Source organism: Falco biarmicus, chromosome 6, assembly GCF_023638135.1.
Source record: "Falco biarmicus isolate bFalBia1 chromosome 6, bFalBia1.pri, whole genome shotgun sequence".
In the NCBI taxonomy this organism is placed as follows: Eukaryota; Metazoa; Chordata; class Aves; order Falconiformes; family Falconidae; genus Falco; species Falco biarmicus.
The window spans coordinates 1,616,027-1,640,972 of record NC_079293.1 but is presented as its reverse complement, the minus strand read 5'-3'; the positions used below and the strand labels follow the sequence as shown (position 1 = coordinate 1,640,972).

Below are 24,946 nucleotides of genomic sequence, written 5' to 3'. Positions count from 1 at the left end.
GTCAGGAAGAGGTAAACCACCCTCATGAAGCACCTATCTCCCTCTGCTGACCGCAAAGGGTACATGGCCATCTGATTTGATGACATTTTGAGCACATACATGCAATTACTTGACTAACTAAATATATACAACAGAATTTGCTCACTTAGGTTAAGTTTAAAGTTCTTTAAACATATTTATGACATAAAATTTTCTACAGTATGAAGCTCAGCAGAGCCTTAGATAATAACGTGTATCATAAAAGCTCTAAAGAAAAAAAAAACCAAACACCACCAACAAAACCCAACAAAAAACCACAAAAAACCAACTGCAAGTGTTCCAAGGTAAAGAATTCAAGTTTTAGAAAGTACAAATTTATCACAAATTGTCCTTCTAAACAGAAGGAACCAGACAAGGGGAGTAGGAACAAAAGTGTTCTGCACTCTTAATTTAGTCAAAGAGATTGTGCTACCTTACATTTCTCAAGCCGTTAGCATCCAGTATGTAGCAAAGGACAAAGGACTTATAGGTGTCTATAGACTATTCCTAATAAAACCCAGAAAAAGCAACTAAGAAAAATAATCTCATGTATGCTCTCTCACCACCCCAGCTCTCTAAGTGAATACCTACTTGCTATTTCATGTTTCCTCCCCTCTCTGTGAAGCTTGTATGCTTTTCTGTACAGTGTTAAGAGAAGAATAACCTCATGCAAGCTCCTGGACATAGCCAAGTGCTTAAAGTGGGAAGCAAGCATCAGCCATTTGGCTGTTGCATAATTCATCAGTCATATCTTCTTTTCAAGAAGGACGAAAGAGTGAGCGGAGACCAGCTGTTGCAAAGATACCACCTAACCTAGTAAGAGGACTGCAGGCTACGACCCGGGTAGAAAGAAACTCACTGAGTTTCTCACTGAGCTACCATGGTTATTGCTTCCTGATAGTTTCCAGGTAGCACCCTTCCTTGTACTCTTTATCACTCCGAGGTATGAAGTATCTTCATGCACCGCATACTAAATCTGCACTCTCAGATGTGTTTTGGAGTTACAATTATCTAACCTGCAGGCAACTTAGTTACACCCTTTCTTGGCTATCATCTTTTAAAAAAGTGATTGGCAATTCAGCCAATAAATTCAAGAGAAGTCATATACACATTTTTCCCCTTCTTTTTCTTTTTCCTTTTCCCCTACTTAAAGGGCTTCTACCATTAGCATCCACATGATTATTAAACATGTGCCTCAATCCTTCTACCAATCCTTCCAGCTTCCTAAAAGTTACATAAGGATAGAAATACGAACTGAAGGAAGGGGGCCAATAAGATAACTTCACAGCAATTTCCTTCCAGTCCTCCCTCGCTCTTTGAGAAAGACAGATCTTGTAATTCCAAAGCCAGAGTCATTGCCTAACGGCAATCACATAGCTCGTAAATGACAACCATGCTTTGATAGTTTAAATAGGTAAGCTTATTGATGGTCAAAGTACTCAAGCAAGAGGCAGATACCTTTTTGTCACAGCATTCTCACTTTTGAAACATGTACTTTCACTGATTCTTTTCAGATGCAAAAAAGCTTCACACAATCACTTTTTTCCATTTCAGTGCTGAGAATTACTGGGTATGCACATTTTCTCTCAAGCAAGGTTATCACTCATATGCAACTTTCTTTTTATGGAACGTAATAGACACAATTATTTCAATGAAGTACACACTTAAAGCTAAGTAACACACAAATTTCATTCATCAAATATAATTATTGCTAGAACTAAGGTGTCTGTTTTAACAGCTTTTGAAGCTAAAAGGTTTCCATTCAAAATCTGGATACCTCAACCAGAAATAAAAGATCACATCTTAGATGCAAAGCCGGCATCAGTCAAAACCAGTAACTCCAACATAGACAAGGAACAAAACAGTGCTGTAATAACAGTTATGTTTAATGCAGATCAGAACACACTATGAACAGCTGCCAAAATGTTTAATGATCTATTAAACTGATCTGCTAGAAGTAAGCATATTTTCAGTACTGCCCAGCACCAACATTTGGTATTCAGTACACAGAAATTATTCTTATTCAGAAACCTGAAGCTAGCAATGCCTGGTACAGTGATCGCATTTCTTGGGGATGTTTTAAGTGGTCACAAATGGGAAGCTTCTGCATGCTTTATAGCTACTATCAATGGTTTTATTTTGAAGGTAAACTTTGGCAAAACCAATTTTTGCAACATAAAAAAGCATTTAAAAAGCAAAATATGCTTAGGGGAAAATAATAAAATCAACAACAAACATGAAGCCCATGAACTTATTTCGTTTTCAAAAAAAATTACGTGTTGATAGAAAATACTCAAGTATGTGCTCTCTGACACCGCATTATTGTTCAAAACAGTCCAGGACATACTCCCCCCTCAATATGAATTGAGCATCATTTCCTTTGCCATTAAGCAGAAGCAGGAATGTATTGCAATGGAATCCTTTCTGCTAAAGTCAGTGCAAAGAATGAGTCAGAGCATAAATCAGCAGGGACAACATTCTTACTCACCTAACTGTTCCTCCTAAAAGGAACTAGCAGTTTTCAGTGTTAATACCTATTTACATATCCTAAATTGAAACTAATCAACTACACTGCATGAGTAGATGACCCATAAAACTATTCACAAGAGGCATTAGTTTAATTTAGGAAATTTTCCTTTTTTCCGCTCTATAAACACTACCATGGCAATTTTCATAGGGAAGTATTGTCAGAAACAGCCACCTCTGCTTTGGGTCATTAAGTACAACTAATTGCCCTCTTGAGTATATTTCTTTCTGTCCTTAATTCAGAGCACCATTAACTGTCGAGAAATGTCAGCCATGGGAACCATTATTACTATTCTAAACCACAAATATGCAAAATGTAAAGAATAAATCTATTTTCTTAGCTCCTTGGAAAAATCATGTTCTCAATTTGTAGATCATGTGAAAGGACTTAGGCAGTTCTAGGTTCATTTCTAGTACTGTCACAATATTCTCCCTTACTTCTAACTCTCTCACTGTTCAATGGTCATTAACCATATTCATGCTGAAGAGCTAACTGAATACTGTAGTACCTAGAACAGTAAACATTGAAAATACTATTTAAAACATAATTGAAAACACATTCTTTTAATTCATAGTCTCCACCTAATTACTAACATACAAGCTGGAAGCTTCCTAAATGCTTGCCTTCTGAAATTTTAAGTGGACCTTTGGATTATACATGCAATCACTACCTCAGTTTGACAAATAAAAATAATTAAAAAAGCATAGCATACCAATCCAGACAGGCTCCCATGAAAAGCAGGAATCAGAAGTCATCTTGTGCTGTTCTGTTCAGCACCTTTCCAAATAACCTGTCAAAAAACAAAAAAAGTTGGTGACATACACACAAGGGAGGACAAGACCAGAATCGCAGAAGTTTTTCCTGTAATAAAACCTTATTTTTATTGGGTGAGGTAGAATATGCCATGTTTCCTAACAAAAGACAGATCACATGCCCCTTTCTTGCAGAAGGTATAGACTTTAGGCACAACTAAGGCATCAACATTTCATCAAGCAAGAGAGATCCTCAGCTATCGCACCTGTGGAGCATAAGAATCTCACCATTTAATATTCACATTTGCCAGGACTGGAGTAACATATTGTTTTAGATCTCATTCACATCCATTTATTTAATCTGTAGACAAGCACACAGAGTTAGCTTCCCTAAGTCGTACTGGATCTATTAAAATACGTGCTTAGTATGTATTTTATCATCAGGATCCTGGTCTTCAGACCCCCAAAGTCTCTCAAAAAAAATGTCATTTAAATCCACAGGGTGCTACTGAATATCACAAAAAGGCTGAATAATTTTCCCCAAATGGCAAAGATACCAGCATAACAGTATCAGAAAAACAAAGGGCAAGTAAACGGGTCTTAAGAGGAAGAATAAACTGTGAAAGTTTCACTGCAGGATCTCAGCACTTCCTTTATGTGCTCTTGCACCCAATCAATCATCAGCACACCGCTATTATGCCTCAAGTAGGCCCAGTTTACAGAAATCATTTTAGCTAACATAGCTAAAAAGCTGTATATTTCAGCATGACATACCTGTCGTTAACAGAGAACATAAATTTTCAGTGTAGCTTTTCAATATAGCCTCAGAAGGAAGCCCAAAAATTTCATTGAGCTTTGAAAGCCGTGTTTATGTCACACTAAAAGATCCCAGTGACTTGATTTATTTATGAATATTGTTTATATATAAAAATCAAAAGAACAAAGACACGGGACACAGACACCTTCACATGCCAGTTTTTAAAAGGCTACACAACTTTTAATTTCTGCCAGAAGCAGCTTTTGGAACATCTAATAGTCACCTCCACACTAGAGGAAAAGACGCTGGGATCCTTCAGGAGCAAGTTTCTAAAAAAATGCCATACACAGAGGTTGGAGGACAAACCAGCCAATGAGTTTACAACAACCTTCTACAAGGCAATCAGTAAGAACACACTGTACTTTAAGACCACTCATAATCTCCCGTTTCCTCCAACCATTTCAGTGTGAAATTTCCAGAACCAACTTAACACAGACTTCAAACACCCAAAACATAAGACCCAGTCTGCCAGACCGATGCCTGCTGAGAAATCTGCCTTCTGCAGAACAAACCCATTATCTAGCCACAATGGATGTCAGTGTCTGAAAGATTTTTCTGATAACGTATTAATACAAATTGTTTTCCATTAGCACAAAAATCTTTACATTTATTCCACTGAACAAGGTAGGAAGCAAAAATACAAGTATCAGATTTTGTTATGTATAAAAGAGATAAAATGTAGCCATTAGATTATTACAGACTTTCACTACTTGGTTTGTTCCCTCTTTAGTGAGATAAGTATTAATAAACTGTTAACTTTCCCTCTTAGGCTTCTGAAGTGTCAAAGCAGCAAGTAAGTTTGCAAGCAGTCAGAGAACTGCCAGGGACTAGGACGGATTAAATACAGCAACAACCTGTCAGATCTTCCCACCAGACAAGCACATTCCCTGACATGAGAACCATTTCTTCTCTCTACTCATGCGTTTATAGAAAGTATTTCCAACTCATTAAAAGTATCTTTAAAATAAGTTTAGAAAAGCATCCAAAACATCACCATAAACTAGAAAGTTCTTCAAGCCTCTAAGAAGGGAAACAATAAAAGCACTTTTTCAAAGTAAACCTTGACATTTTTACTAAATTTGAGTACCTTGCAGAGCTTTCTCTTGCACTGGGTAAGATTGCTTTACACAGTTTTCTGTTGGCAATCAGGGGTTAATACTGTTCTCATACGACATTCCTTTTTTCCCTAACCATTATAAACGATTAGTCAGGCTTTTTTTTGTAAAAACTGAGGGCGAAAGCTCTGTAACCCTTCACAATTCTGCAATGAAATCTGAATGCAAGGATTCCTGTACTGATGAGGAGTTCTACTTGCGGGATTACAGCCTTGATGAGATCAGCTTAGAGCTGGCAGAGCTACTGAGAGGGTAGTCCTCACCCCTTCCTCGTTCACTCACTCGTTCCTGAACCCAGCTCCCCAGACCTGAAGCAGAAGAGACTGGACTGAAACAGACCCTGGCAAGGAAATTTAAAAGCTTCACATTTCTGACCTGAAGCTGTGAGATGTTGGGGTACACCAGTCAAGGCAAAAGATCTAGATCTGGCTTCTATATACTAAGAAGTATTTACATTCAAAACAGTGCTGTGCTATACACAAGAACAGTGCAAAACTTGGAATTACTGATGATCTTACAGGAATTTGCATCTTATTCTGTCTATTTTGATTCCTCAAACCAGGAACTGTCTTTTCCACAGAACTGAAATAGTGGAACTAAAATCACAAAGACCTTCAACACCATTAAACTTAAAAATATTTCCCAGAAGCATTCAGATTACATTAATCTTTATTACTTTATTGTAATAGTAAAAAAAAAAAAAAAAATTTAAAAAACCATCACATTACATCTTCACAACAGGCAAGAGAAGATCTCAAAAATATTAAATGCTTTCAGCACACCATCGCTTTTCAAATGACTCGTAACTTTTGTTACATACTTTACCAACAGCCCTCTACATCTAGTTTTACCTAGTCCATCACCATTTTTTAGCAAATTCTTTTAACATTTTTTGGGATATTAGAGTCAAACCATGGGCAAAAATAGACTTGAAATACTGAAAGCTTCCATTCTGCACCAAAAAGTCAGTCTATCAGAAAATAGTAGGCAAGTAAAAAAGCCTACTTCAAGTCAGAAAGCTTTAACAGAGTTGTCATAAGGCTATTTTGGCTTTTCAACTAGAGCAACTTCTCTAGTATATTGTCTAATGGAAGACCGAGTTCTGTGAAGATGTTTCACCTTCACATACCATAAGGTAAAGATCTAAAGGCTCCTTGTATTACGTAACTCTTACCTTCTTTGTAGCGCCCAGTACACCCAACATACACTATTGCACTGCTTTCTGCTAAAAACAGGGAAAGATCAATTTTCTTATTTGTCATTAGTTTTGACAACAGCCATTAGCACACAGTCTTCTACCAAAATGCAAGGGCTTACAAAATTCATCTCATAAAAGTGGCAACCCCACCATCAACAGCATTCTATATTAATGGAACTTACTAAACTGCCTCTCCCACAAACATACCTGTTTTTTGGAAAAAAATAAAAAAATAAAAAAAATTCATCTTCTTATGAAAAGATGTAGGGATGCTAATGGAAAAAATGATTAGAATGGTTGAATATGTACTCTTTTCACACAGTGTACTGCCCACAATATGTTCCTGGGATTTGGTTTAGCTCCCAGGGCAAGGTGATCAGCCCTGATGCTGCTTTTCCTACAGGGATTCAGCTCATGCTACGGCCAAATTTTGCTGCTGCCCAAAAGTCTTGCTGCTCTAATACAGGTGTTATGGATCTTACTTCTTCAGACTTCGTTCACAGAGAAGAGATGTTGGTAGCAAGTTAAATGAGGTGACTATTTCAGCAACAGAAATGAGGCTGCTTGCAGCATCCTGCTCTGAGAGTACTTAAAGACTGCAAGGGTAAGATTTACCTTAAACATATATTTATGTATTTGTAATATATGCTTTTCTTATACACATTAATGCTTGTATTTCTATGTATATTTTCAATACTTATTAGCACCTCTATTCAGTCAAAAATAAACATGTTTAATGCAACAAAATAATCTAAAATCTGTTTTTTTCCCCAGATTTACCCTATACTTTGTTCTTAGTATAAATTCTCTATTAAAAATCCGCTACATGTTACAATAGTAACCTATTTTTCATAACAGAAACTGAGACTAAATAAAGTAACTACTTCCTAACAGTTATCCATGTCTTCTAATTGTTTTAACAGCTTCAGGATTATTTTTGTCTCACGCCAGCCAACTGGAATAACACTTTCAAGATGGCAACTGTTTCTGAGAAACAATCCTAGTTAGAAACCTATTCATACTAGAGATAAAAAATAACAGTTAAATTGACAGTTCCCTTTCAGACAATTCTTAGGGAGAGATGACATATTACAGACATTCATACCCTACACAACACAGGCATGAACAATTTCTGTACAGACATGACAGGCAGGGCTTGGAAGACACATTGTGAACAGATAAAAATTGATTAAATTTAAAAGCCAAAAATATTTAAATGAGTCAATCTGGTGATTTTTAAAGCACACTTCTGTTTTAATGTAATACAAGAGAGTACTATTTCAATTTTTTTCCTGGTTTTTTTTTTTATAACAATGCAAAGCAAACAAATGCGCATCAACTGAAGGATTCAAACCCTTCATAGGAACAGTCTTTAAGTACCTTGTAATTCCCTGTTACTAATAACTTGACAGCTAACTGAAGGGATTTTGCACTACTCAGTGGTTTTGTGCTACTTGGAAACTATTAAACAAATAGTAGGCCAAATCAAATTTCACATGGAAAGATTTATAGCAGTTCCCAGTTCACAAACCTCGTATTTAAGAAAGGCTTGTCACCATGGAAAAGCTTCTTCAGTAATAGAAGCCAGGGATTTTCACACTATTTAAAAAAAATAATTAATGTTAAAAAACAAACACACCCACCAACCCATAATACAACCCCCCCAAAAAACCCAACCCCAAAACCCCACAAAACAAAACAAAAAAAACCTAACCAAACCCCAACCCCTCCACCAAAAAAAGAACAAAACCAAAAAATATCAAAAAAAACCAGCCCCAAACCTACAAAGAGAAGCATTACCTTACCAAGAAGAAATCACCCATTAACTCGTGTTGTCTGCCACTTTGGTAGCTCAAGGTCATATTTCCCTACTTACCTGAAAGCTGTTCAAGTATTCTCAATTAACTCATTTTGCAAATACTATCAAAGTGTTTCTTCAGTTACAGAGAAGCTTATTTGGTCTCAATTTCAATATGAAATTGATGCTGAGATCTTTCTGGAATGCATCATCCTGCATGCAGGATAACTAAACAGAACAACAAAGGTAACATATAATTTCTCATTTCATTGCAACTACTCAGCAACTGCTTAAGAATTCAGACCAAGAGACTTGTATCATTTTTTAAGATACTGACACACAAAAAAGCTAGTAACAACTTAAAGTTTATGAGCAAGACTTATAGGAAAACAAGCGTAACGCTGTCCACCTTGAGAGATCAGAAAATGAAGCCTTTGCCTCTGTGTTCTCTATAAATCTCTTTATAAACCCTAAAATACCATTGATGTTGAAATTAACATTATTCAGCACAAGACAGCAAAAAGAACACCTACAAAATCAGAAGTGACGCTTCTGTATTTCTAAGACAGGAGAAAAAGAGAAGTTTAAAAAAAGAATTTCAAACAACTGGGGAAGGTTTGCAGAGAGTTTTAAAGGACCCTGTATCAGGATACTACAAAAGACATATTGATTGTCAATAAAAATATAACTTTAAATCAGTCCCAAAGAAAGGCAGAAAAGTTAAGTATTTCTGTCTAATCTTTAGGTTAATTTCTCTTTATTTCTATCAATACCACTTTTCTACTCTGGCTGTAATAGTCAAGCTTGTGGTAACAGCTCCTTTACACTCCCCAGAGCTGCTGAAAATAACTTCTATAGAATTTTTTGCCTACCTAATCTTATTGTTTTTTCCATTGAAAAACTTGTTGAATTTAACATATTTCTGCAAAACCTCTACATCATTATTATTATTTTGTTTACACAAAAAGAGGCACTTTAGCCAGGTGTGCTGGAACAAGTATTGCTATGGTATGGTACATTTAATTCAGTTCCCTCCAAATATTTCTTATCCAGGCTCAACCAATTGTCCAAGAGCCACAATGAATCCTTCAGAACATTTTCATGCAGCTCCTGTCTTCCTTCTACTATCCTTCCCTATGGGCACTCTGCAACAACGGTTAATCTGATCTAGGGCATGATCTTTGTTGCCAGCTTTCTCATGGGTCCTATAGCTCCTTCCACCACATAACAGGCTCACAGTTTGTCAGAAGATGAGAAAGTGACTTTTAGGAAAAGTGCAAGGCATCCTTCGGGGAGCAAACAGCCACCACAACAATTAAAATGGCTCAATCCTAAAGTCTCTCAGCGAAGGCGCAATTACAGATGGAAAGTACGCGCTGTGACAGCCACAGTCTGCTCCTGGCTAACGTTTCCAGTGACAAGGCAGTGGCAGATCCTGATCTGTATATAGACTGACAGTTCTGACATCAATGCAATAAATCCAGTCATAGGACAAACATGGAGGGAAACGTTATAGTGCACAATGCCATCTCCACAACGACCTCTTTTGCCTACCTGGCTGAAAAGACCAGAAACAATTCTCTCCAATGTACTCTAAAGAACAGTTTAAACACTGCATGTTGAAGAGGTTTAACGCTGCTAGAACAATGACTCATTTTCCAGAGTATGTTTTACTGAAAACAGTTTAATTTCAACTCAGAAAACACATAATGGCCATTCTACTGACCAACTCTCTCTATATTACATACTTCTTTGGCCTTCCATTTCATATTTAGCTCACAACCTGTCTTTGAAAATGGTAAGAACTTGCCAAGCAGTCTTACAAATGACCTTTCCAGATCTCCTTTTTGTTACAGAAGTAGCTATGAAGCTCCGAGAGGCTCAACCGTTGCCTGTTTTCCTCCCAGCCCACTTTTACTCCTTTTCTTCTTAAGCAAACAGAGCCTGTGAAACTCATGCGTATTCAGTCCAAGGCAGTCATTCTGAGCAGATATGCCCCACAAATAATATGTCTGAAGAAAGTTATAACCGCTTGCCTGTATGGTTGAATTCACACTCTTGTATGCATGGGATACAACTTCAAAACAGCAGAGCAGACTCCTGCGTTGGGTTTTTGCGTTGCCCTTCACTATCTACCTACCTGCTATCACCAGGTTTTTTTGGAAGTGGGTGCCATTCTAAGTATACCATATCTAGATACAGACTAGTCATTCCTCTTATCTTAAACCACAACTCACACAATGCTGAGAACATGGATACCATTACCTTCTTTGGTATTTCAGTTTCCAAGCCCATCAAGATGCAAAGGGACTTTAACTGCAGGAACACAAGGCACTTAAAAGCAAAACAAGCAGTGTGAAATAAGCACGTTACTTTTGCATCGGTGAACTTAGAAGGTCCACATCCTATCCATATGCTTTTAAAAGTCTGAGGTCTGCAGGTAAATCTGGCTATTCAGAACCCTTCCTGCCTTCTCCTTGTCCCATCCAGTCAGTCCAACACTAGTGGTTGCTGTCTGTCCTCTGGGCTCAGCTTACTTAAGTCTTGATCCCTATAGCCACATGCTTAGCTAGAATGGCTCAGATAAAATAATCCTGGCATATCAATCAATAATCCTAGTTTGGAAACCCGATACATTTTCAGCAAAAGCATTAGAAAAAAGAGCCAAAGTCTCTTCTTGGGCAGAGCAACTATCAAAACCACAATTCAATTCACTTGTTCTGAGCAACTTCACATATGTAAATCAGACAGGTATAACACAGACGTTAAACAGGTTATACAGTAAGTTCAAAACCTGTAACTTCACAAGGTCCGTAACAGCTGTATCCTTTCCCATGTACTTTGAAGAATCTCAGCTTGCTTCCTAGTCCCAGTTTTTCAGTAGGACCATACTCCTGCCAGGTCCTTGTTACACCTTTATCCACTGAGCGGTAGCTTTAATGATTATTTTAGTATCTGTTTTACTGTACAGCTTTTGTCCATTTTCTAATTTTAACAGCAAATTTTTGTTCAGTGACCCACATACCAGGTAGTCTGGTTGAGAAGTTAAGGTACCCTTTGTAAATACTAACAAAGCAATAAAAATTAATGAACCATAAAATACAGGAAATTAACTTCTCATTGCATCATCAATTTATCTACCCACCTAAACGAGTTTAAAATACCAGCTTCAAGCAGTCTGATGTTCTAAGGACACTTAGCTGCCACTTCATTTATAGTCTGTTTCCTTAGCAACACTATAATCCATCTGGCTGCAGAAACCTAAATTCCCAAACCATATCCTCCTGTACACCGGAAACAGGCTCAAAAACATTTATATTTTAAACAGCATATAGTCATCATAATTTGTGAGTGTATAAATGAATCCGGAAAAGCAATAATGTTCTTACACACACACGCAAACTCTCCCTGCTCTAGCTTGAATATGATTCACGTACAGAGAATGGCACACGGACTTTAAACTTCTACGTGTTGCGTCAAGAAAGAAATGCTTTTGTAACAGTTGTAAGTAAAGCTGCTGAAGACCTAAGTCCTGGCTCTGAGAGGGAGAGATCTTGTATATCATCTTCCACCAAGAGTTTCAGAAATGAAAACATTTCTCTCATGTTTATTGCACCATGCCCTGCTGAAGGAGCCTTCAGAACTGCACATGGTCAATCTGTTCTCTTAAGACATTTCTAAGAGAAATTATTTGAAAGACAGGAAATACAACACTATTAACGGCAGCCAGAAACACCCATCAAAAGTTAATCATGTTACAAAGTAGAGCCTCTTGTCTTAAAAATACTTACTCTTCAGGTTTTTTAATCTAAAACTATAAATAGTCTGTGCAAACTAAAATAAAAATCCAGTCCCCACCAGCAACATCTAAACATAGTTAAGAGCATAAAAATCACAAATTGAAAACGTTCAGGAAAGCCCGTTCAGAGACTGGAAGGTTAACTAGAAGTTCCCCAACGCCATAGCCAAGCTAAGATGAAACTAGGTAAAATCAGGCCCTGTACCACCAGGATGAATGGATACAACGTAAAATGCCAGAATGCATCTTAATCGTACACCCTTTTTGCACAAATTTGGCAACTCCAACCTGGCAGGAGGAAATTCAGTTCTTATCCAACAGGCGAATTAATCAGCTGGTGTAGAGCAGAGCAACCTCCTCATCGCCTACATCTCAAAAGATCCATCAACAACAAGCCAGTCTTTAATCCACAGAATGATTTTGCCATGCAGTGAACCGTTTCAGTGATAAACCTACATAGCTTTGCCTGACTCCACCGCACAGCAGTGGCACATGAGTCTGTATTGCCTGACTTGCTGATAGAAACTGAAGAGAGATTTGAGCTTGCATAAATCAGGAGTCTCCTCAGGCAAGGCATCAAGCAGTGTTTCTCACTGCTATTCACTGGCTAGCATCCCTTTAGGAACTACTTAATACAGTAGCACTTACTCTAGACACCTGATGCTTCCTTCAAACAAGCCCCACCTGGCCATCGACTACAACCAACATTTTTCAGATGCTATGGTGATGGCTGGTTCCAAGAAAGCAGCAGGCTGACTATATCAGAAAGAAGCAATTTTTCAAGTCTTTCCTTTCAGGTGAAGGAAGAAATGGGTCAAATTCACAAATGCTAATCTAAAATCACTTCTGCGTTCAACCATACATATGTTATATAGGTGATCACAGCAAGTTCTCAGGGAACAGGCTGTTAATCAACTGATACATACATCTATTTTGGAAAACATTTTCAAAGAATGAGTTTAATCTTTTTCATAAAGCAGATGACAGCTCTTTGAAATACTTGGAAGACAGTGGTGTTGCAGTCCCCAGACTGGCTGAGTAGTGAACTTGGTAGGCCTTTCGGCCAACGTCTGGCAACTCTAGTAAATACCCATCAAAATGAAGCCCCAACTCAAGACCTTAATGGAGTCTGTTTGTTTATTACCATCTGGTTTTACACACACACACACACTTTCTTCCTACTAGGACTGAGACTGATGTCACCTAATTTCAACGCAGCTTTGAGGTAATCACATAAGCTTACTCAGCAGTCAGACAGAACATGCATTTCTGGAAAGGAAATTCATCTAAACAGTTTCAGATATCTATTTTCATTATTTTGTTTCTTAAAAGTACTGTATATCAACTCCACACCTTTACGTATCTATACGGCATACGTCTGTACTGCCTGAACAATCCAGTCAGATGCTTGCTTCTATGTAAGAGCTGCATAACGCTTTACGAGTGCACTCCACGATCCTGTAGTTTCAGAAAACTACAGAAATTGCCCTGTCAATGCCTGACACCAACCTACCCCAGAAGAAATTCACCAGGCCCCCCCTCTTCCTGGAGTTAGATGCTGGGATCCTCAGTATGCTCTGGAGTTTGCCAGGAGGCCATGAAACACCATAATGGAATTGAGATCATCCAATTGAGGAAGACCTCATTGTTTTAGAACCATCTTTAAAAATCACCAAAGTGACTGGTCAGCCCCTTAGCTAATGCCTAATTTGTATTCATTTATATTGGCATCACATAAAGAAGAATCCAATTAGTTATTTGAATAGCTGCATACCCAGGAACAGAGGTGGACTTTGAAAACAATGGAGAGAACAGAGAGAATATAAAAGGGATATTACATCTTCAGCCTTGCTGATAATCACTCAAAGTGTATCACCATATTGCCAGTGTACTGTGGAAACGCTTTTTCAAGTCTATCATCTGTGCTGGCCTTGAAAACATACATTTAGTCCAGTTCACTTGGATCTAGCAGTTTAACAGCAGAGTGGCATTACCTGAGATTTCATGCTTTGATTTCATATTTCCAGAAAAGATGAATTCAGTCGGAACTTGCCTTCTTATTTAAGCGAAATGAAGGGAAAGGGGAAGGAAAAGATGCTTAACTCAGTCAGCAAATGCACTCAGCCCTGTCCCTATCCTCATAATAAATGCAATGGAAATTTCTTATGGCAGATGCGGATGTCCTGATACCAGTAAGGCATAGTACAGCCTCTCCCTTTTATAAATACTCTGAACAGCGTTTATAAAACAGCGCCTTTATGAGTCAGTATTAAATATTGCCAAATTTCTTTCAAATGTCACCTCCTTATCATAAATGACACGCTCGGAGCCTGAGCAGACATGCTGAATGAATTCAGTAGCGTGAAGGATGGAATTAACTTCTCAACTGTACCAACTCATGAACCCTTCACATCAGAAATAAGGCAAGAGGTGGGAGGCCCCACTGGTACTCGGTTGATTTTGCTCCAAAAAGAAACAGGTAGTTCCTCTCCAGGCCACACACAAACCTTTCCAGAGTACTCAACACAAGCATACAAAGGTCTGGGGTACCGGTGTGCATGTGTACATTGTTGAGAGAATGGAAGTGCAAACACAGCACGCATATTCCTTCAACATTTCATGGCACATCTTTGGCTAGGTGGGGGATGTTTGGATTTTGGTTTGGAATTTTTTTTACTTTATTTCTTAAAATTGTTTTGGTAGTAAGACATAGCACAGGAAATTTGGATACAAATACAATTTGAGATCATTATCTCTGCTTTGGAATTTATATATGCAAAAGCATATACACATACAGTTAAGTGATACAGGAAATCAAAATATCATTAATACCTTACACACATGTATTTCTAAACACATCCAGAAATATCATGTAACAATCCAGAAAAATGCCTAGAGAAAATTCAGAAGTGACAACTGACAAAGAAGTCTAAATCAAAATGATCAAGTAACAAAAGGATTGTTAGAGTATTACCTACTGAAGATAAGAATTTAATCAACCTATAATATCATGTGTTTTCAAACTGCTTTTCAAGTCTTTGTTACAAAAAAAAGTCATCTCTATTTTTCACAAGATATCATACTCTTCTATCATTACACACAATGAACCTTGTACAATCCTTTGAAAGGGATAATTTTGTGAATTGTGCTACTCATGCAGAAAACTTGTAGCAATAACCACTTCTAAGTAGTATCACGTTTCAAAGGTCTAACTAAGCTTTAGAAAGACAGAATTACTGTTTTGCAATTTGCATTAAAAATACATGCTTTTTCTCCCACTTTGTTGCAAAGTTTCCCCCTTGAGCTCAAAGCAATCCAAACTGACACCTCTTGTTTGTGACCTTTTCCTATCACTTTTTTCCCTTTTCCTGTTTTTAAAATTATAAGATATCTTGTACAAGATAGCAAGGTAATGAAAATATTTAACATCCCTAAAGAGCTGAGATGATATAGGGATGAACAGAACCACAGAGGAAACACTCATTGAAGTTAATTATTAAGCATTCAGAATGGATTGTAAATAAAGCATGTGACCATATATTGAATAATGACAAGAAAATAAAGGACTGCAAAGGTGCTCACTAAGGATTAACCTTGCCTAAATGTAGCTGTCCTAAAAGCTGGATAGCAAAGCTAATAGAGCCATTGAGACTCTCATTAGATACAAAGCAGAGAGTTTGCTAATTACTAAGCAAGTAATTCAGCTATAGGTGGGATAAACCACTTTCCAGACAAGCTTATTCTTCTTCATTGACTGTGCCTGGAGGGCTAGTTGAGAATACCTCCGTGTCACCATAGTCCTCTGGAGATTATTCTAACAGATTCCTGAAAGGTAGCCTGCTGCCAGCGGGTTTAAATTTGCTATGCAGGGGTCCATACACCTAGTGAGGTTGAAGAAATGAAATCACAGGACAAGATAGCTAGCTTTCAGAAGCTCAAACTGAAGATTTAGAGTTGCCTCCTAAATCACCAGCATCCATTCATCGCACCTAATAAGGCAGACACCTGCTGGAAAATACAATGCATGATCATGTGGGAGAAAAAAAAGGAGAAATTTCAAACATCTTACCTGTTTCAAAAAGCAAGACCAGCAAAATATTTTTATTTTGCAGACATTTAAAAAAAAAAAAAAGTTATTCAACAGATTTGATCAGCATAATATTGAATAAGGTATGCAAGACTGGCTGGAAAAGAATTGGGTTTTATATGTTTGGCAAAAGTTATATATATTCCTGACAGAAAGCATGTTATTAAGCATTTGAAAAAAATCCACTGTTTTGAATGATTCTTCTTGGAGGTTCACAGCAAAGGATGAAGGACAATGCACACAAGCTACAGTATGGGTAACTGATTTAGCCTTAGGAAAAAAGAATTCATAGTGAGAGTAGTCAAACACTGGAACAGGTTAGTCACAGAGGATGCCAAATCTCCATCCTTGAGGATATTCAAAACTTAGGTGGACATGACCCTGAGCAACCTCACTTAACTTTCAGTCTGGCTCAGTGCTGAGCAGAGTGATGGCCCACGTGACCTCCTGAGGTTGCTTCCAGTCTCAATTATTCTGCAGCTCTACACTCCCGTCTCAGCCCACTTTGGCTACAACAGTGATTATTCCTTCACCACAGCCTGTTAAATCCAACCATGGGAATCTGAAAGCCTCTTTCCCCTTTGCTTTCTTGACCTGATCTGCTTGGCTAGCTGATCTGACTGATGCAACTAGAGGGCTGCAAACCAGGTTAGGATAAAATATTCTAACTGGCCAACTAAATGACCAGCAACTAGAAATTATACATAAAGCAACTACGAGAAGGATCTGGCAGAAAAATGCAGGAAGCAGCTGGGCAATAAGACGGCCCAGAAGAAACAGGTCAGTAAAATATTGCAGGGAAAACAACATCACCAGACAGCATTGGCCTGTGTACAACAGAATGGAAACTAAGCCTTGAAGTCTCCCCATCCTCCATAAGTCAGCTATATTATCTCATAATTTTTATGTAATATAATGTGAGTCATTCAATAATCCATGCATAAAGCATGCTATTTCCCTTTCCCTTCACTGTCAATCCGTTTATGGATCATGACCTACTACTACAGCTCAGACAGTTATAGCCTCAACTGGTATTTACAGGTTCTAACTCTGCTAAGGACCTAAGAAATTATCAAAGATACCTCAGGGGAAAAAAAAAATATTCATTTTGCTTCCATTTGCTTTAGGGATAAAAAAAATGCACTGGGAAAGTTACACACCCAAAAACTATATTAAAAAACTAATGCTATTAAAGTTTGAATGTCAAGCTCTTAAGACTTGAGAAGTAGCAGTTATAAAACTGCAATTAAACACTATGACATAGGCTTTAACAACATGACTAAATACTACTTATCCACACAGAATCCAGCTTCCTTTAGAAGGCCCGTTGCTCACCAAAACGAACTGTTCAAAACCTTGCTTTCTCCACAATTATTGTGTGTCACCACGTCATATTTAATCAACACAATTCAAACAGTGCTTTAGTAACTCCGAGGAGGAGAAAAATCAAGAGAGACACAAAAATCATAACCATCTACTAATTTTTGTTGCCCAATTTGAGATGCTAAGTGCTCTGAAGAAAAAAAACCCAAGCAGATCCTAGATGGTATAGAGCACAGCTCCCAAAGGCCACACCATCACCACTTCAAAGCTTTAAATTTCCAGACACTTCTGTGCTTATGTGGTCTTAATATTCTTTTAAACACAGTTTGTGTATAATACACATCTAGATAGAGGTAAATTAGGTTACAGTTATGCAAGAGGGTTTTCTAAGTGCTATTCAAACCAGCGGGACTTCTCAGACATGTGCCTAAGTGTAAATACACCTTACTGAATCAGTGCTTTTACATACAGGTAGAAGAAAAGGATAGTTCACCTTTCTGCTAAAGTAACACTGAGACATTTCAATGTGTAAGATTTGTATTTCATGAGGTTTTATTCAAATGAAATTGATTGGAATTTCACTGATACAAGCTGCCTGCTCAGAAAAGTACTTTAAAGCCTTTACCAAGTTCCATCATATACATAAGGTTTAGGTAAGTATTAAGCATTATCCTCAACTGAAAATGAGGTGACTAAACTTTTCTATTTCAGTTCAAACTGTGCTGCTAGCTAGGTTAGAAAAATTTTGGCTGCCAGCAAATATAGAGAAAAAAATACACCGTTCTATTAAAGTATTTTACATGTCTGTGAGAGGCAGTGCGACCCAACAGATCAATTTTCAATCTCAGATTTTACTTCTGGATCCTACAACTAGGATTCCTTAGATCGTTGCATTTCCTCTTGCCCCAGTTCCCTCATCTGTAACAATTAATTCTGATATCTTCTAGAATTGCTTTAAAATTTATTTATGAGACTAGTATGTGATATTAGCTGTACATATTGATACTCAAAATGCAAGCACAGCATAAAGTACAATGCACATGCACAGTTTCATTATTGAACTGAACAGTGAGATACTGCAAAAATGTCAACCAAAACACACACATCCAGAAATGTTACGAAGTACACTGACTTTATTAGTTTAAGTGACAAAAAAAAGACAGTAAGGATGGTGGCAGTCCATAATGATTTAAACATCTATTCTAATAATTTTAACAGGCTAGTAACCTCTCCAGGCATCTAGAAGTAAATAATCTTCACGGCACTAAAAAAAATACTTGCTCTGCCCAACTTGCTACTTGGAGCAAAATAATTAAGAAAGCAAAACAACATGAGAATGCAGGCCATGGAGCTCACACCTAGCCATCAGCATCGGTTATGGGTATGCACTGCTCTGGAAGTACATTCCCAGACAAGCAGAACAAGTCATGTAAGCCTTTCCCTATTTACCCCTCCCGTATGGGCAAGTGGGAGAGCCACCAAGCCTTCACCTACTTCCTCTTCACCCACCTGCACAAGTGGAGAAGAAAGCAGCCCTGACAACTCTAAGCAGCTGACTATGAAAAGCAGCTTTTTATAGTGCCAGAGATACCCAGTGCAGGAAAACTAGATCACTATGACTGAGCACAGAGTTAAAAGAGGCTACTTACACTGTTACTGATAGACTATGCTCGCACTAGTAAATCAAGCAATGCCAGAAGCCATTCCTGGGAAACGAAACGCAGTCACGCAGACTGCTGAACTGCTACAGACCGGCACAACATCCTTCTAACCCAGGCCAGCTACAGCTCTCCCATGCAATTCTGAGGCACGATGTTGCATTTAACACAGGCCAGGAGGCAGTCCCAACTAGGAGCTTGTATTCAGCTACCCCATTCTGGAAGGCAGGAGTTTAGCAGCACTGACAAGTGCTAATCCGTGCCAGTTGGCTTCAGGACCAGAAAGCAGTCTTGAGTGTATTTAATTAACTGGTAAAGAAGAGGTCATACCCTCTCCTAGGCTTTATCTGCTATTATTCTTAGAGAAAGACTTTGTAAGTGTCAAATGCAATGAAGCATACAAGCATAGCCTGATCAGCACCACCTGACAAAAGTCATCTACACAATGTAGTATACAAGAAGAAAATTAGAAATTAGTAGAGCTCTTCTTGGCTTCTTCCTGTTCCCTCTGAGCAGGCAGACCTTGCATATCATCAACTAATATTCACAGTCTCATTTATTTTCTCACTAAAAAAAAATCTTCTATAGATTTATAATACTCTTTTATAGTAAGGCTACTCTAATAAATGAGTCATGCAAAATAGTGTAAGAAGTTCAGTTTTTAAGGGCTGATCATCTGGCAGTAAATATTTCAAATTAGTTATTTAGAAATTATTACTAAGTACGAAACCTGCTTCTGTAGACTAAGAATATAATTACTAGTAAGTCTCATGTTATCCTGGAAACATAGCTACAACGATGTTGGCAAATACGTTTTCACAATAGATAACTGTGCAAAAACAACTGTAAAAATACATTTGACAACTGACACTACAAGGCTATTCTGTGTTATCATACCCTTTGAAATCTCTTTCCAGTTTCAGATATCTAGAAATGGCCATTTAAAACTTCCGCTTTCATAATCCAGTGCCTCCGCCACCTTTGCTGTAGTGTTAGAAAGCATAAGATGTCCCACAGAAAATGCATTCTACAAAAGCCATTTGGCACTGTTTAAGCATTCGTGTTTTCAGTAAGGATAAAGAATTTTATTTAACAACCCACTTGGGCACAGATCTAACTTGCTAGCTATACCTAGGTTTAAAATATGTATGTTGCTTCCATCTATGCAAATCCACCGTTTTCTTGGAAAAGTGTTTTCACTGATTTACAATGAAAACTTCATGATTTTTTATAGCATATATGTGATATATATATTAGGCTGCATTGTACAACCTTACTTTTAAAACCTGAGCGTGAAGAAAACCGTGTGGAAAACCCAAATAAAAATTACATACTCGTTTAAGTAGGTGAAAAACAATTGGTATTTTTTAAGTGAGGCACTTCTTTCTTCCCAGGAGCGACTCCGCACATCAGGAGCCACATGCACACCGCACCAGGCACCGGCAGGTTCTCCCCGACCGGGAGTTTTGCACACTCGGAGTCCGAGGAGCAGATGACTGAGCGCTGCCAGACCCCCCTACCGGAGCGTCCCGCCCCAGGGAGCGAGGGGCGCCCGCAGCGCCGGTGACGGGCGAGGTGGAATTCGGCTGGGGCGCTCCGGGGAGCGGGGCCAGCTCGCGGGGGTCAGGCGCAGCCCGGAAGCCGCCCCCCCCGCCGCCCCCGGCCCCCCGCCGCCGCAGGACACCGCCACCGGCACCCCGCGGCCCCGCCCGCCGCACGGCCAGGGGACGCGGCCAAGCGCTCCCGCGGGGCTGGCTGCGCTCCCGCCCCCGGGCCCCGCTCTGCCCCCGGGCCCCGCCCGCCGCCGCCTCCCCTCAGCCGCCGCGGAGCCCGCGCGCCGCTGACCGTTGCCCGCCAAGGGCTCCGGCAGCGCCGCCGCCGGGAGAGGGGGCGCCGGGCCGCCCTGGGCCCGCGCAGCCTGCGCGGGGCGCCGATCCCCGAACCGGCCTAGCCCGCGGGCACGGACTCCCCGCGTCCCCCCCGGGGATGCGGCTCCCTCCCGGCCCTGGGACCCCGGCTGGGGGAACCGGCGCGACGGTGCGGGGCTCTCAGCGGTCCCCGCTGCAACTGTGCCCCCTCCTGCCGCCCGGACCCCCGCCCCCCTCGGATCAGGGGCGGCTGCACCCAGCGCCGCGGAACTGCCGCCGGCGAACCCAGCGCCGGCCGCGGCGCAACGCCTCCGCCTCGCCTCGCCTCACCTCACGGCGTGGCCGGTGCCCTGCGGAGCCCAGCGCAGCACAAGCCCGGCCTGAGCCCAACCCTCCGGGAAGTTTCCTGCCATCGCGGCGGCCGGGGAAAACAACAGCTTCAAAGCCAGGAGCCGGAGCAAGAGGAAGGGCAGCGCGAGCAGAAAAGTGAGGGGCATCGCTCGCCCGCCGCGCCGCTGCCGTCGGCGGCCGACCCCCGCGGAGGGCAGCCCGCTCAGCGCCGCCTCCCCATTCGCTTCGGCGGCGGCAGCGCCGCGGAACCGCCGGGCCGAGGAGCAGGCAGGCGAGCCGCCGCCTCCCGCCTGCCGGCAGCCTCCCCGGGCCGCCCGTCCCGCTCGCCGCAGCGCCGCCGAACCCCGCCCGCGCCCCCGCCCGCCCGCGCGGCGGCTCCGCCTCCCGGGGGCGCGCGCAGGCTCCGGCCGAGCGGCTCCTGCGGCCCCCGGCGGCGGCGGGCGCTCCCGGGGGGCGGGCGCCGAGCCCTGCGCCCCGCACCGGCGGCCGGAGGGGCGGCGGGGGGCGGCTCGGCTGCGCTGCGACCCGCCACCCGTTCCTCGGCGCCAAGTGTCGCGCAGGCTGTGCCTGCAGAGTTGGAGACGCCTCGTTAAGATCCAGGTAGAAGAGATGCGGAAGGCAGGGCGAGCAAGTGCGAAGGAGCCCCCAGCCTCCCGCCAGGCAGGGCCGTCAGCGTGGTATGTGCTCGGTGGTATTGCTGCCCTCGTGTACCTAACGGGAAAATTACTACAAAATGCCTCTGGGGAATAACTGGCTCGATTGTATAGAGTTGTGCCGGCTGGTCTTTAGGGACCGAGACCAGCCTTTACGTCTCCTCGTTGCCCACATAGGTAACTCGGAGAGGAGGCCGACCTGCCCGGTAGGATATAGTCACAACACTAAGGTCACACGGTTTGTGGTACTGGCAGCCGTATCACCCCTAAACCTGGGATAGGGTGACTACCGATGCTGAGAGGTGCAGGCAATAGATCGTTATTTCAGGCCAAAGTCTATGTCATTCAGGGTAGCTTACTGTGGGTTTAGCTAGTCATTTTGTTCTCATAATTAAAGTATGTATTTTTGGCAAGACTCACTGTATTGTATTAAGTGGGTGTACAAGGATGTAAACTGATATGAAGACTATTGTATTGCAGAACTTGATAGCTGAACCAGTAAGTTTCATAATCCCTTTTCCTACTCAAACTGCATTTACCTGATTGCCAGCTAACAGGTCACTACATCAGATCACAACTGCTCGCAGAAATTGGAACATGAAAGAATAAGGAGGGTTCTCATTCTCCCAAATGGATCTCTTGAGCATGAAGCTGATGGGATACCAGCAAAATGTCAGCAGCTACATCCACTGATACTGCTTTGACTTTTGAGAAGTTCAGCTCTTGATTGAGTTTAGCTGCCCTGCACCCACAGAGCTATGGTTGAGAACCATAAGGCAAATCCAGAGAGGAAGCAATTCTTTCTGGCTGCTTTAAAAATGCTTGACCAAGTAAAATTTCGTCTTTATTCTTACATTTTCCTTAACAAGTGGGTGTGAGCACATTTTTTGTGGAAATTTCCTAGCAGAGGAAAATAGATGTTATGTTCTACTGCTCATTTTGAGTAGAAAGCTCAAAATGTGGGCTCTGTTTTCTGGGATGCACTCTGAACTCCTCCCATCTGAAATAAGCATAACCAGTGAGAAACTACCCCACTGGGGCTTCTGATTTGTTTTGGTGTGGTTGGGTAAAGTCTTTAAAGGCTTTTTCTAGCATAGGGGAGGCATGATATATTAATTCAATTTGAAAATCCGCAGATATTATCACTGCACTCCATCTTGTGGAAGAGGCAACAATACATTTTAAAATGATCCTGTAGTGGGGTTTTTGAGTAATTAAACCTAACAATGTCTGGTTCTTACTGCCATAGCAAGGAACTACATATAGCAGTGGATACCTTCTTGTAATACCTTGTTTAATTCTCAATCTGCCTAATTGCACGCAATGGATTTGTGTAAATATGCCTTGGTTTTAGGTATGAGCTTCACATCTCCTTCTTTGCTTTGGAAAGGAGCTTTAGGAAAGCATTTGAAAAGTGGAATTTGAAAAGAGAAACTAAAGCATCCGTGGCTCCAGTTGCCACGGAGCACCCCAGATTTGGGAGAGTCATAAACTGGAAGAAGCAGCCAGATGGTGTAGGGATGGTGATCTGTGGGAGTATGTGGCTGGGGTAAAAACTCTGCTAAGCAGGATTGCTCTGTAGGGAACTGACTGGTTTGTTTTGTTTGTGGGGTGTTTGGGGTTTTTTTTACCCCTATTATAAGTACAATAATTTAACTGTATCTGGAACACTGTAGTAAGGATCACTACCTGTCTTGCCAAAAAATCCCAAACAATGAGGTTCTGTCTGCCCTCCTGAAACTGCTTTTTGTGGTTTGTGACCTTTTTCCCCTTTATATTCAGTGCTGCTTTGGGAAATCAGAATAGGTATTGGCATGACAACTATGCACATAGCAAAGGCATATTCATACATATTTGTGTCTGGCCAGGTGCAGAGAAAATTGACAAACTTACCTGGATTCACAGCTATACAAGGGTTAACCTTGTAATAGTTGCCCTAGGACAAGCTTGAAGATAAAGCCATTTAACTTTTAATGAATAACTTAAAATGCAAAGAGCTAGTTATTCCAGCTGTTCCTTGGATGAGAGAACAAATGTTTTCTTGAGAAAAGACTGTGGAAAAGCTTAGTCATTCAGAACCAAAAAAGCAGGGGAAAACAGGTCTTGCACAGGAAGAAGTTAGGAGGAAATTCTATTGTACAAATGAGGATTGTCTGAATTACCTCACCCCAGAAGCAGGTTCCACAAGGAGGCTAAATTTAATTAGCAGATGTGAACTGGGCTTCCCCCCTGCCACCCTCCTCCCCAGAACTCCCCCATCTCTTGCAGTGGCAGTACTGTACATGCCTCTCCCCGTGATGTGGCATTGAGCAGCAATGCTGAACAAAGCACCGTCTTTTTTTGCTTCATTTACTAGGTAGGGGTTTGGACAACACAATGGTCAACTCACTGACTGCTGATATGCTTTACTGCTCCAAACTGTGCTAAGTCTGATAAGGTGTAATTGGTCTGTTGTAGGTAGTGCCTTAGCGCAAACAAGGCCTTGAAGGTGACCTGTCTGTTTCTGGCTACTGTTGTAACAGTGGAGACAGGTCATTAATTCCTGAGATAATACCATGGGCAGGGAATCTTTGTTGACTACAGTATTTGTTAGCCTTTCCCAGACTCCTTGGTCATTTTCCTAGAGCAATGACTCATCACTTTGTCACTGCGCTGATTACATTAAATTGTTATTATTACAATATAAGTAACTTAATACTTATGCTAATTCCCTTTGTGCGCAACTGTCAGAATTTTTGAAACAATCATCTACTGAAAGCATTCTACATGAGCATTTGAGCATTATTTAGACTTTTCCTGATAATTCTATTCATATTTATGATATTTAACTATTCAGTGTTGATTTTTAATATAGTATGTGAAAACTCAGAGCAAATGGTCAAACCTTTTTGTGAAATCATTAGTATTGTTTGAAGGGAAATCAGGACGTAACATGACAGCTCTCCAATTTTTACTAGAATTCAGCCTCACAGATTTTTTTTT

The 24,946-nt window shown here is 40.6% G+C and overlaps 1 protein-coding gene across 5 annotated transcripts in view; it reads right to left on the bottom strand.

The window, feature by feature from the left end:
- GPR63 (G protein-coupled receptor 63) overlaps positions 1-21,682 on the bottom strand; it is a 31,040-nt gene extending 9,358 nt beyond the window's left edge. For 3 of the 5 annotated variants that reach the window (XM_056342262.1, XM_056342263.1, XM_056342264.1), the window contains exons 1-2: positions 21,291-21,681; positions 3,258-3,335 (exon numbers count right to left, since the gene is read on the bottom strand). Coding sequence is in view for 1 of the 5 variants with exons in the window: in XM_056342267.1 (XP_056198242.1) it covers positions 3,258-3,300 (43 nt within the window). In the remaining 4 variants the exon portion in view is untranslated. Of the gene's footprint in view, positions 1-3,257; positions 3,336-21,290 lie in introns of all 5 variants that reach the window. The other 2 variants (XM_056342267.1, XM_056342266.1) reach the window with 2 other exon arrangements.
- Between the last annotated feature and the right edge of the window lie 3,264 nt (positions 21,683-24,946).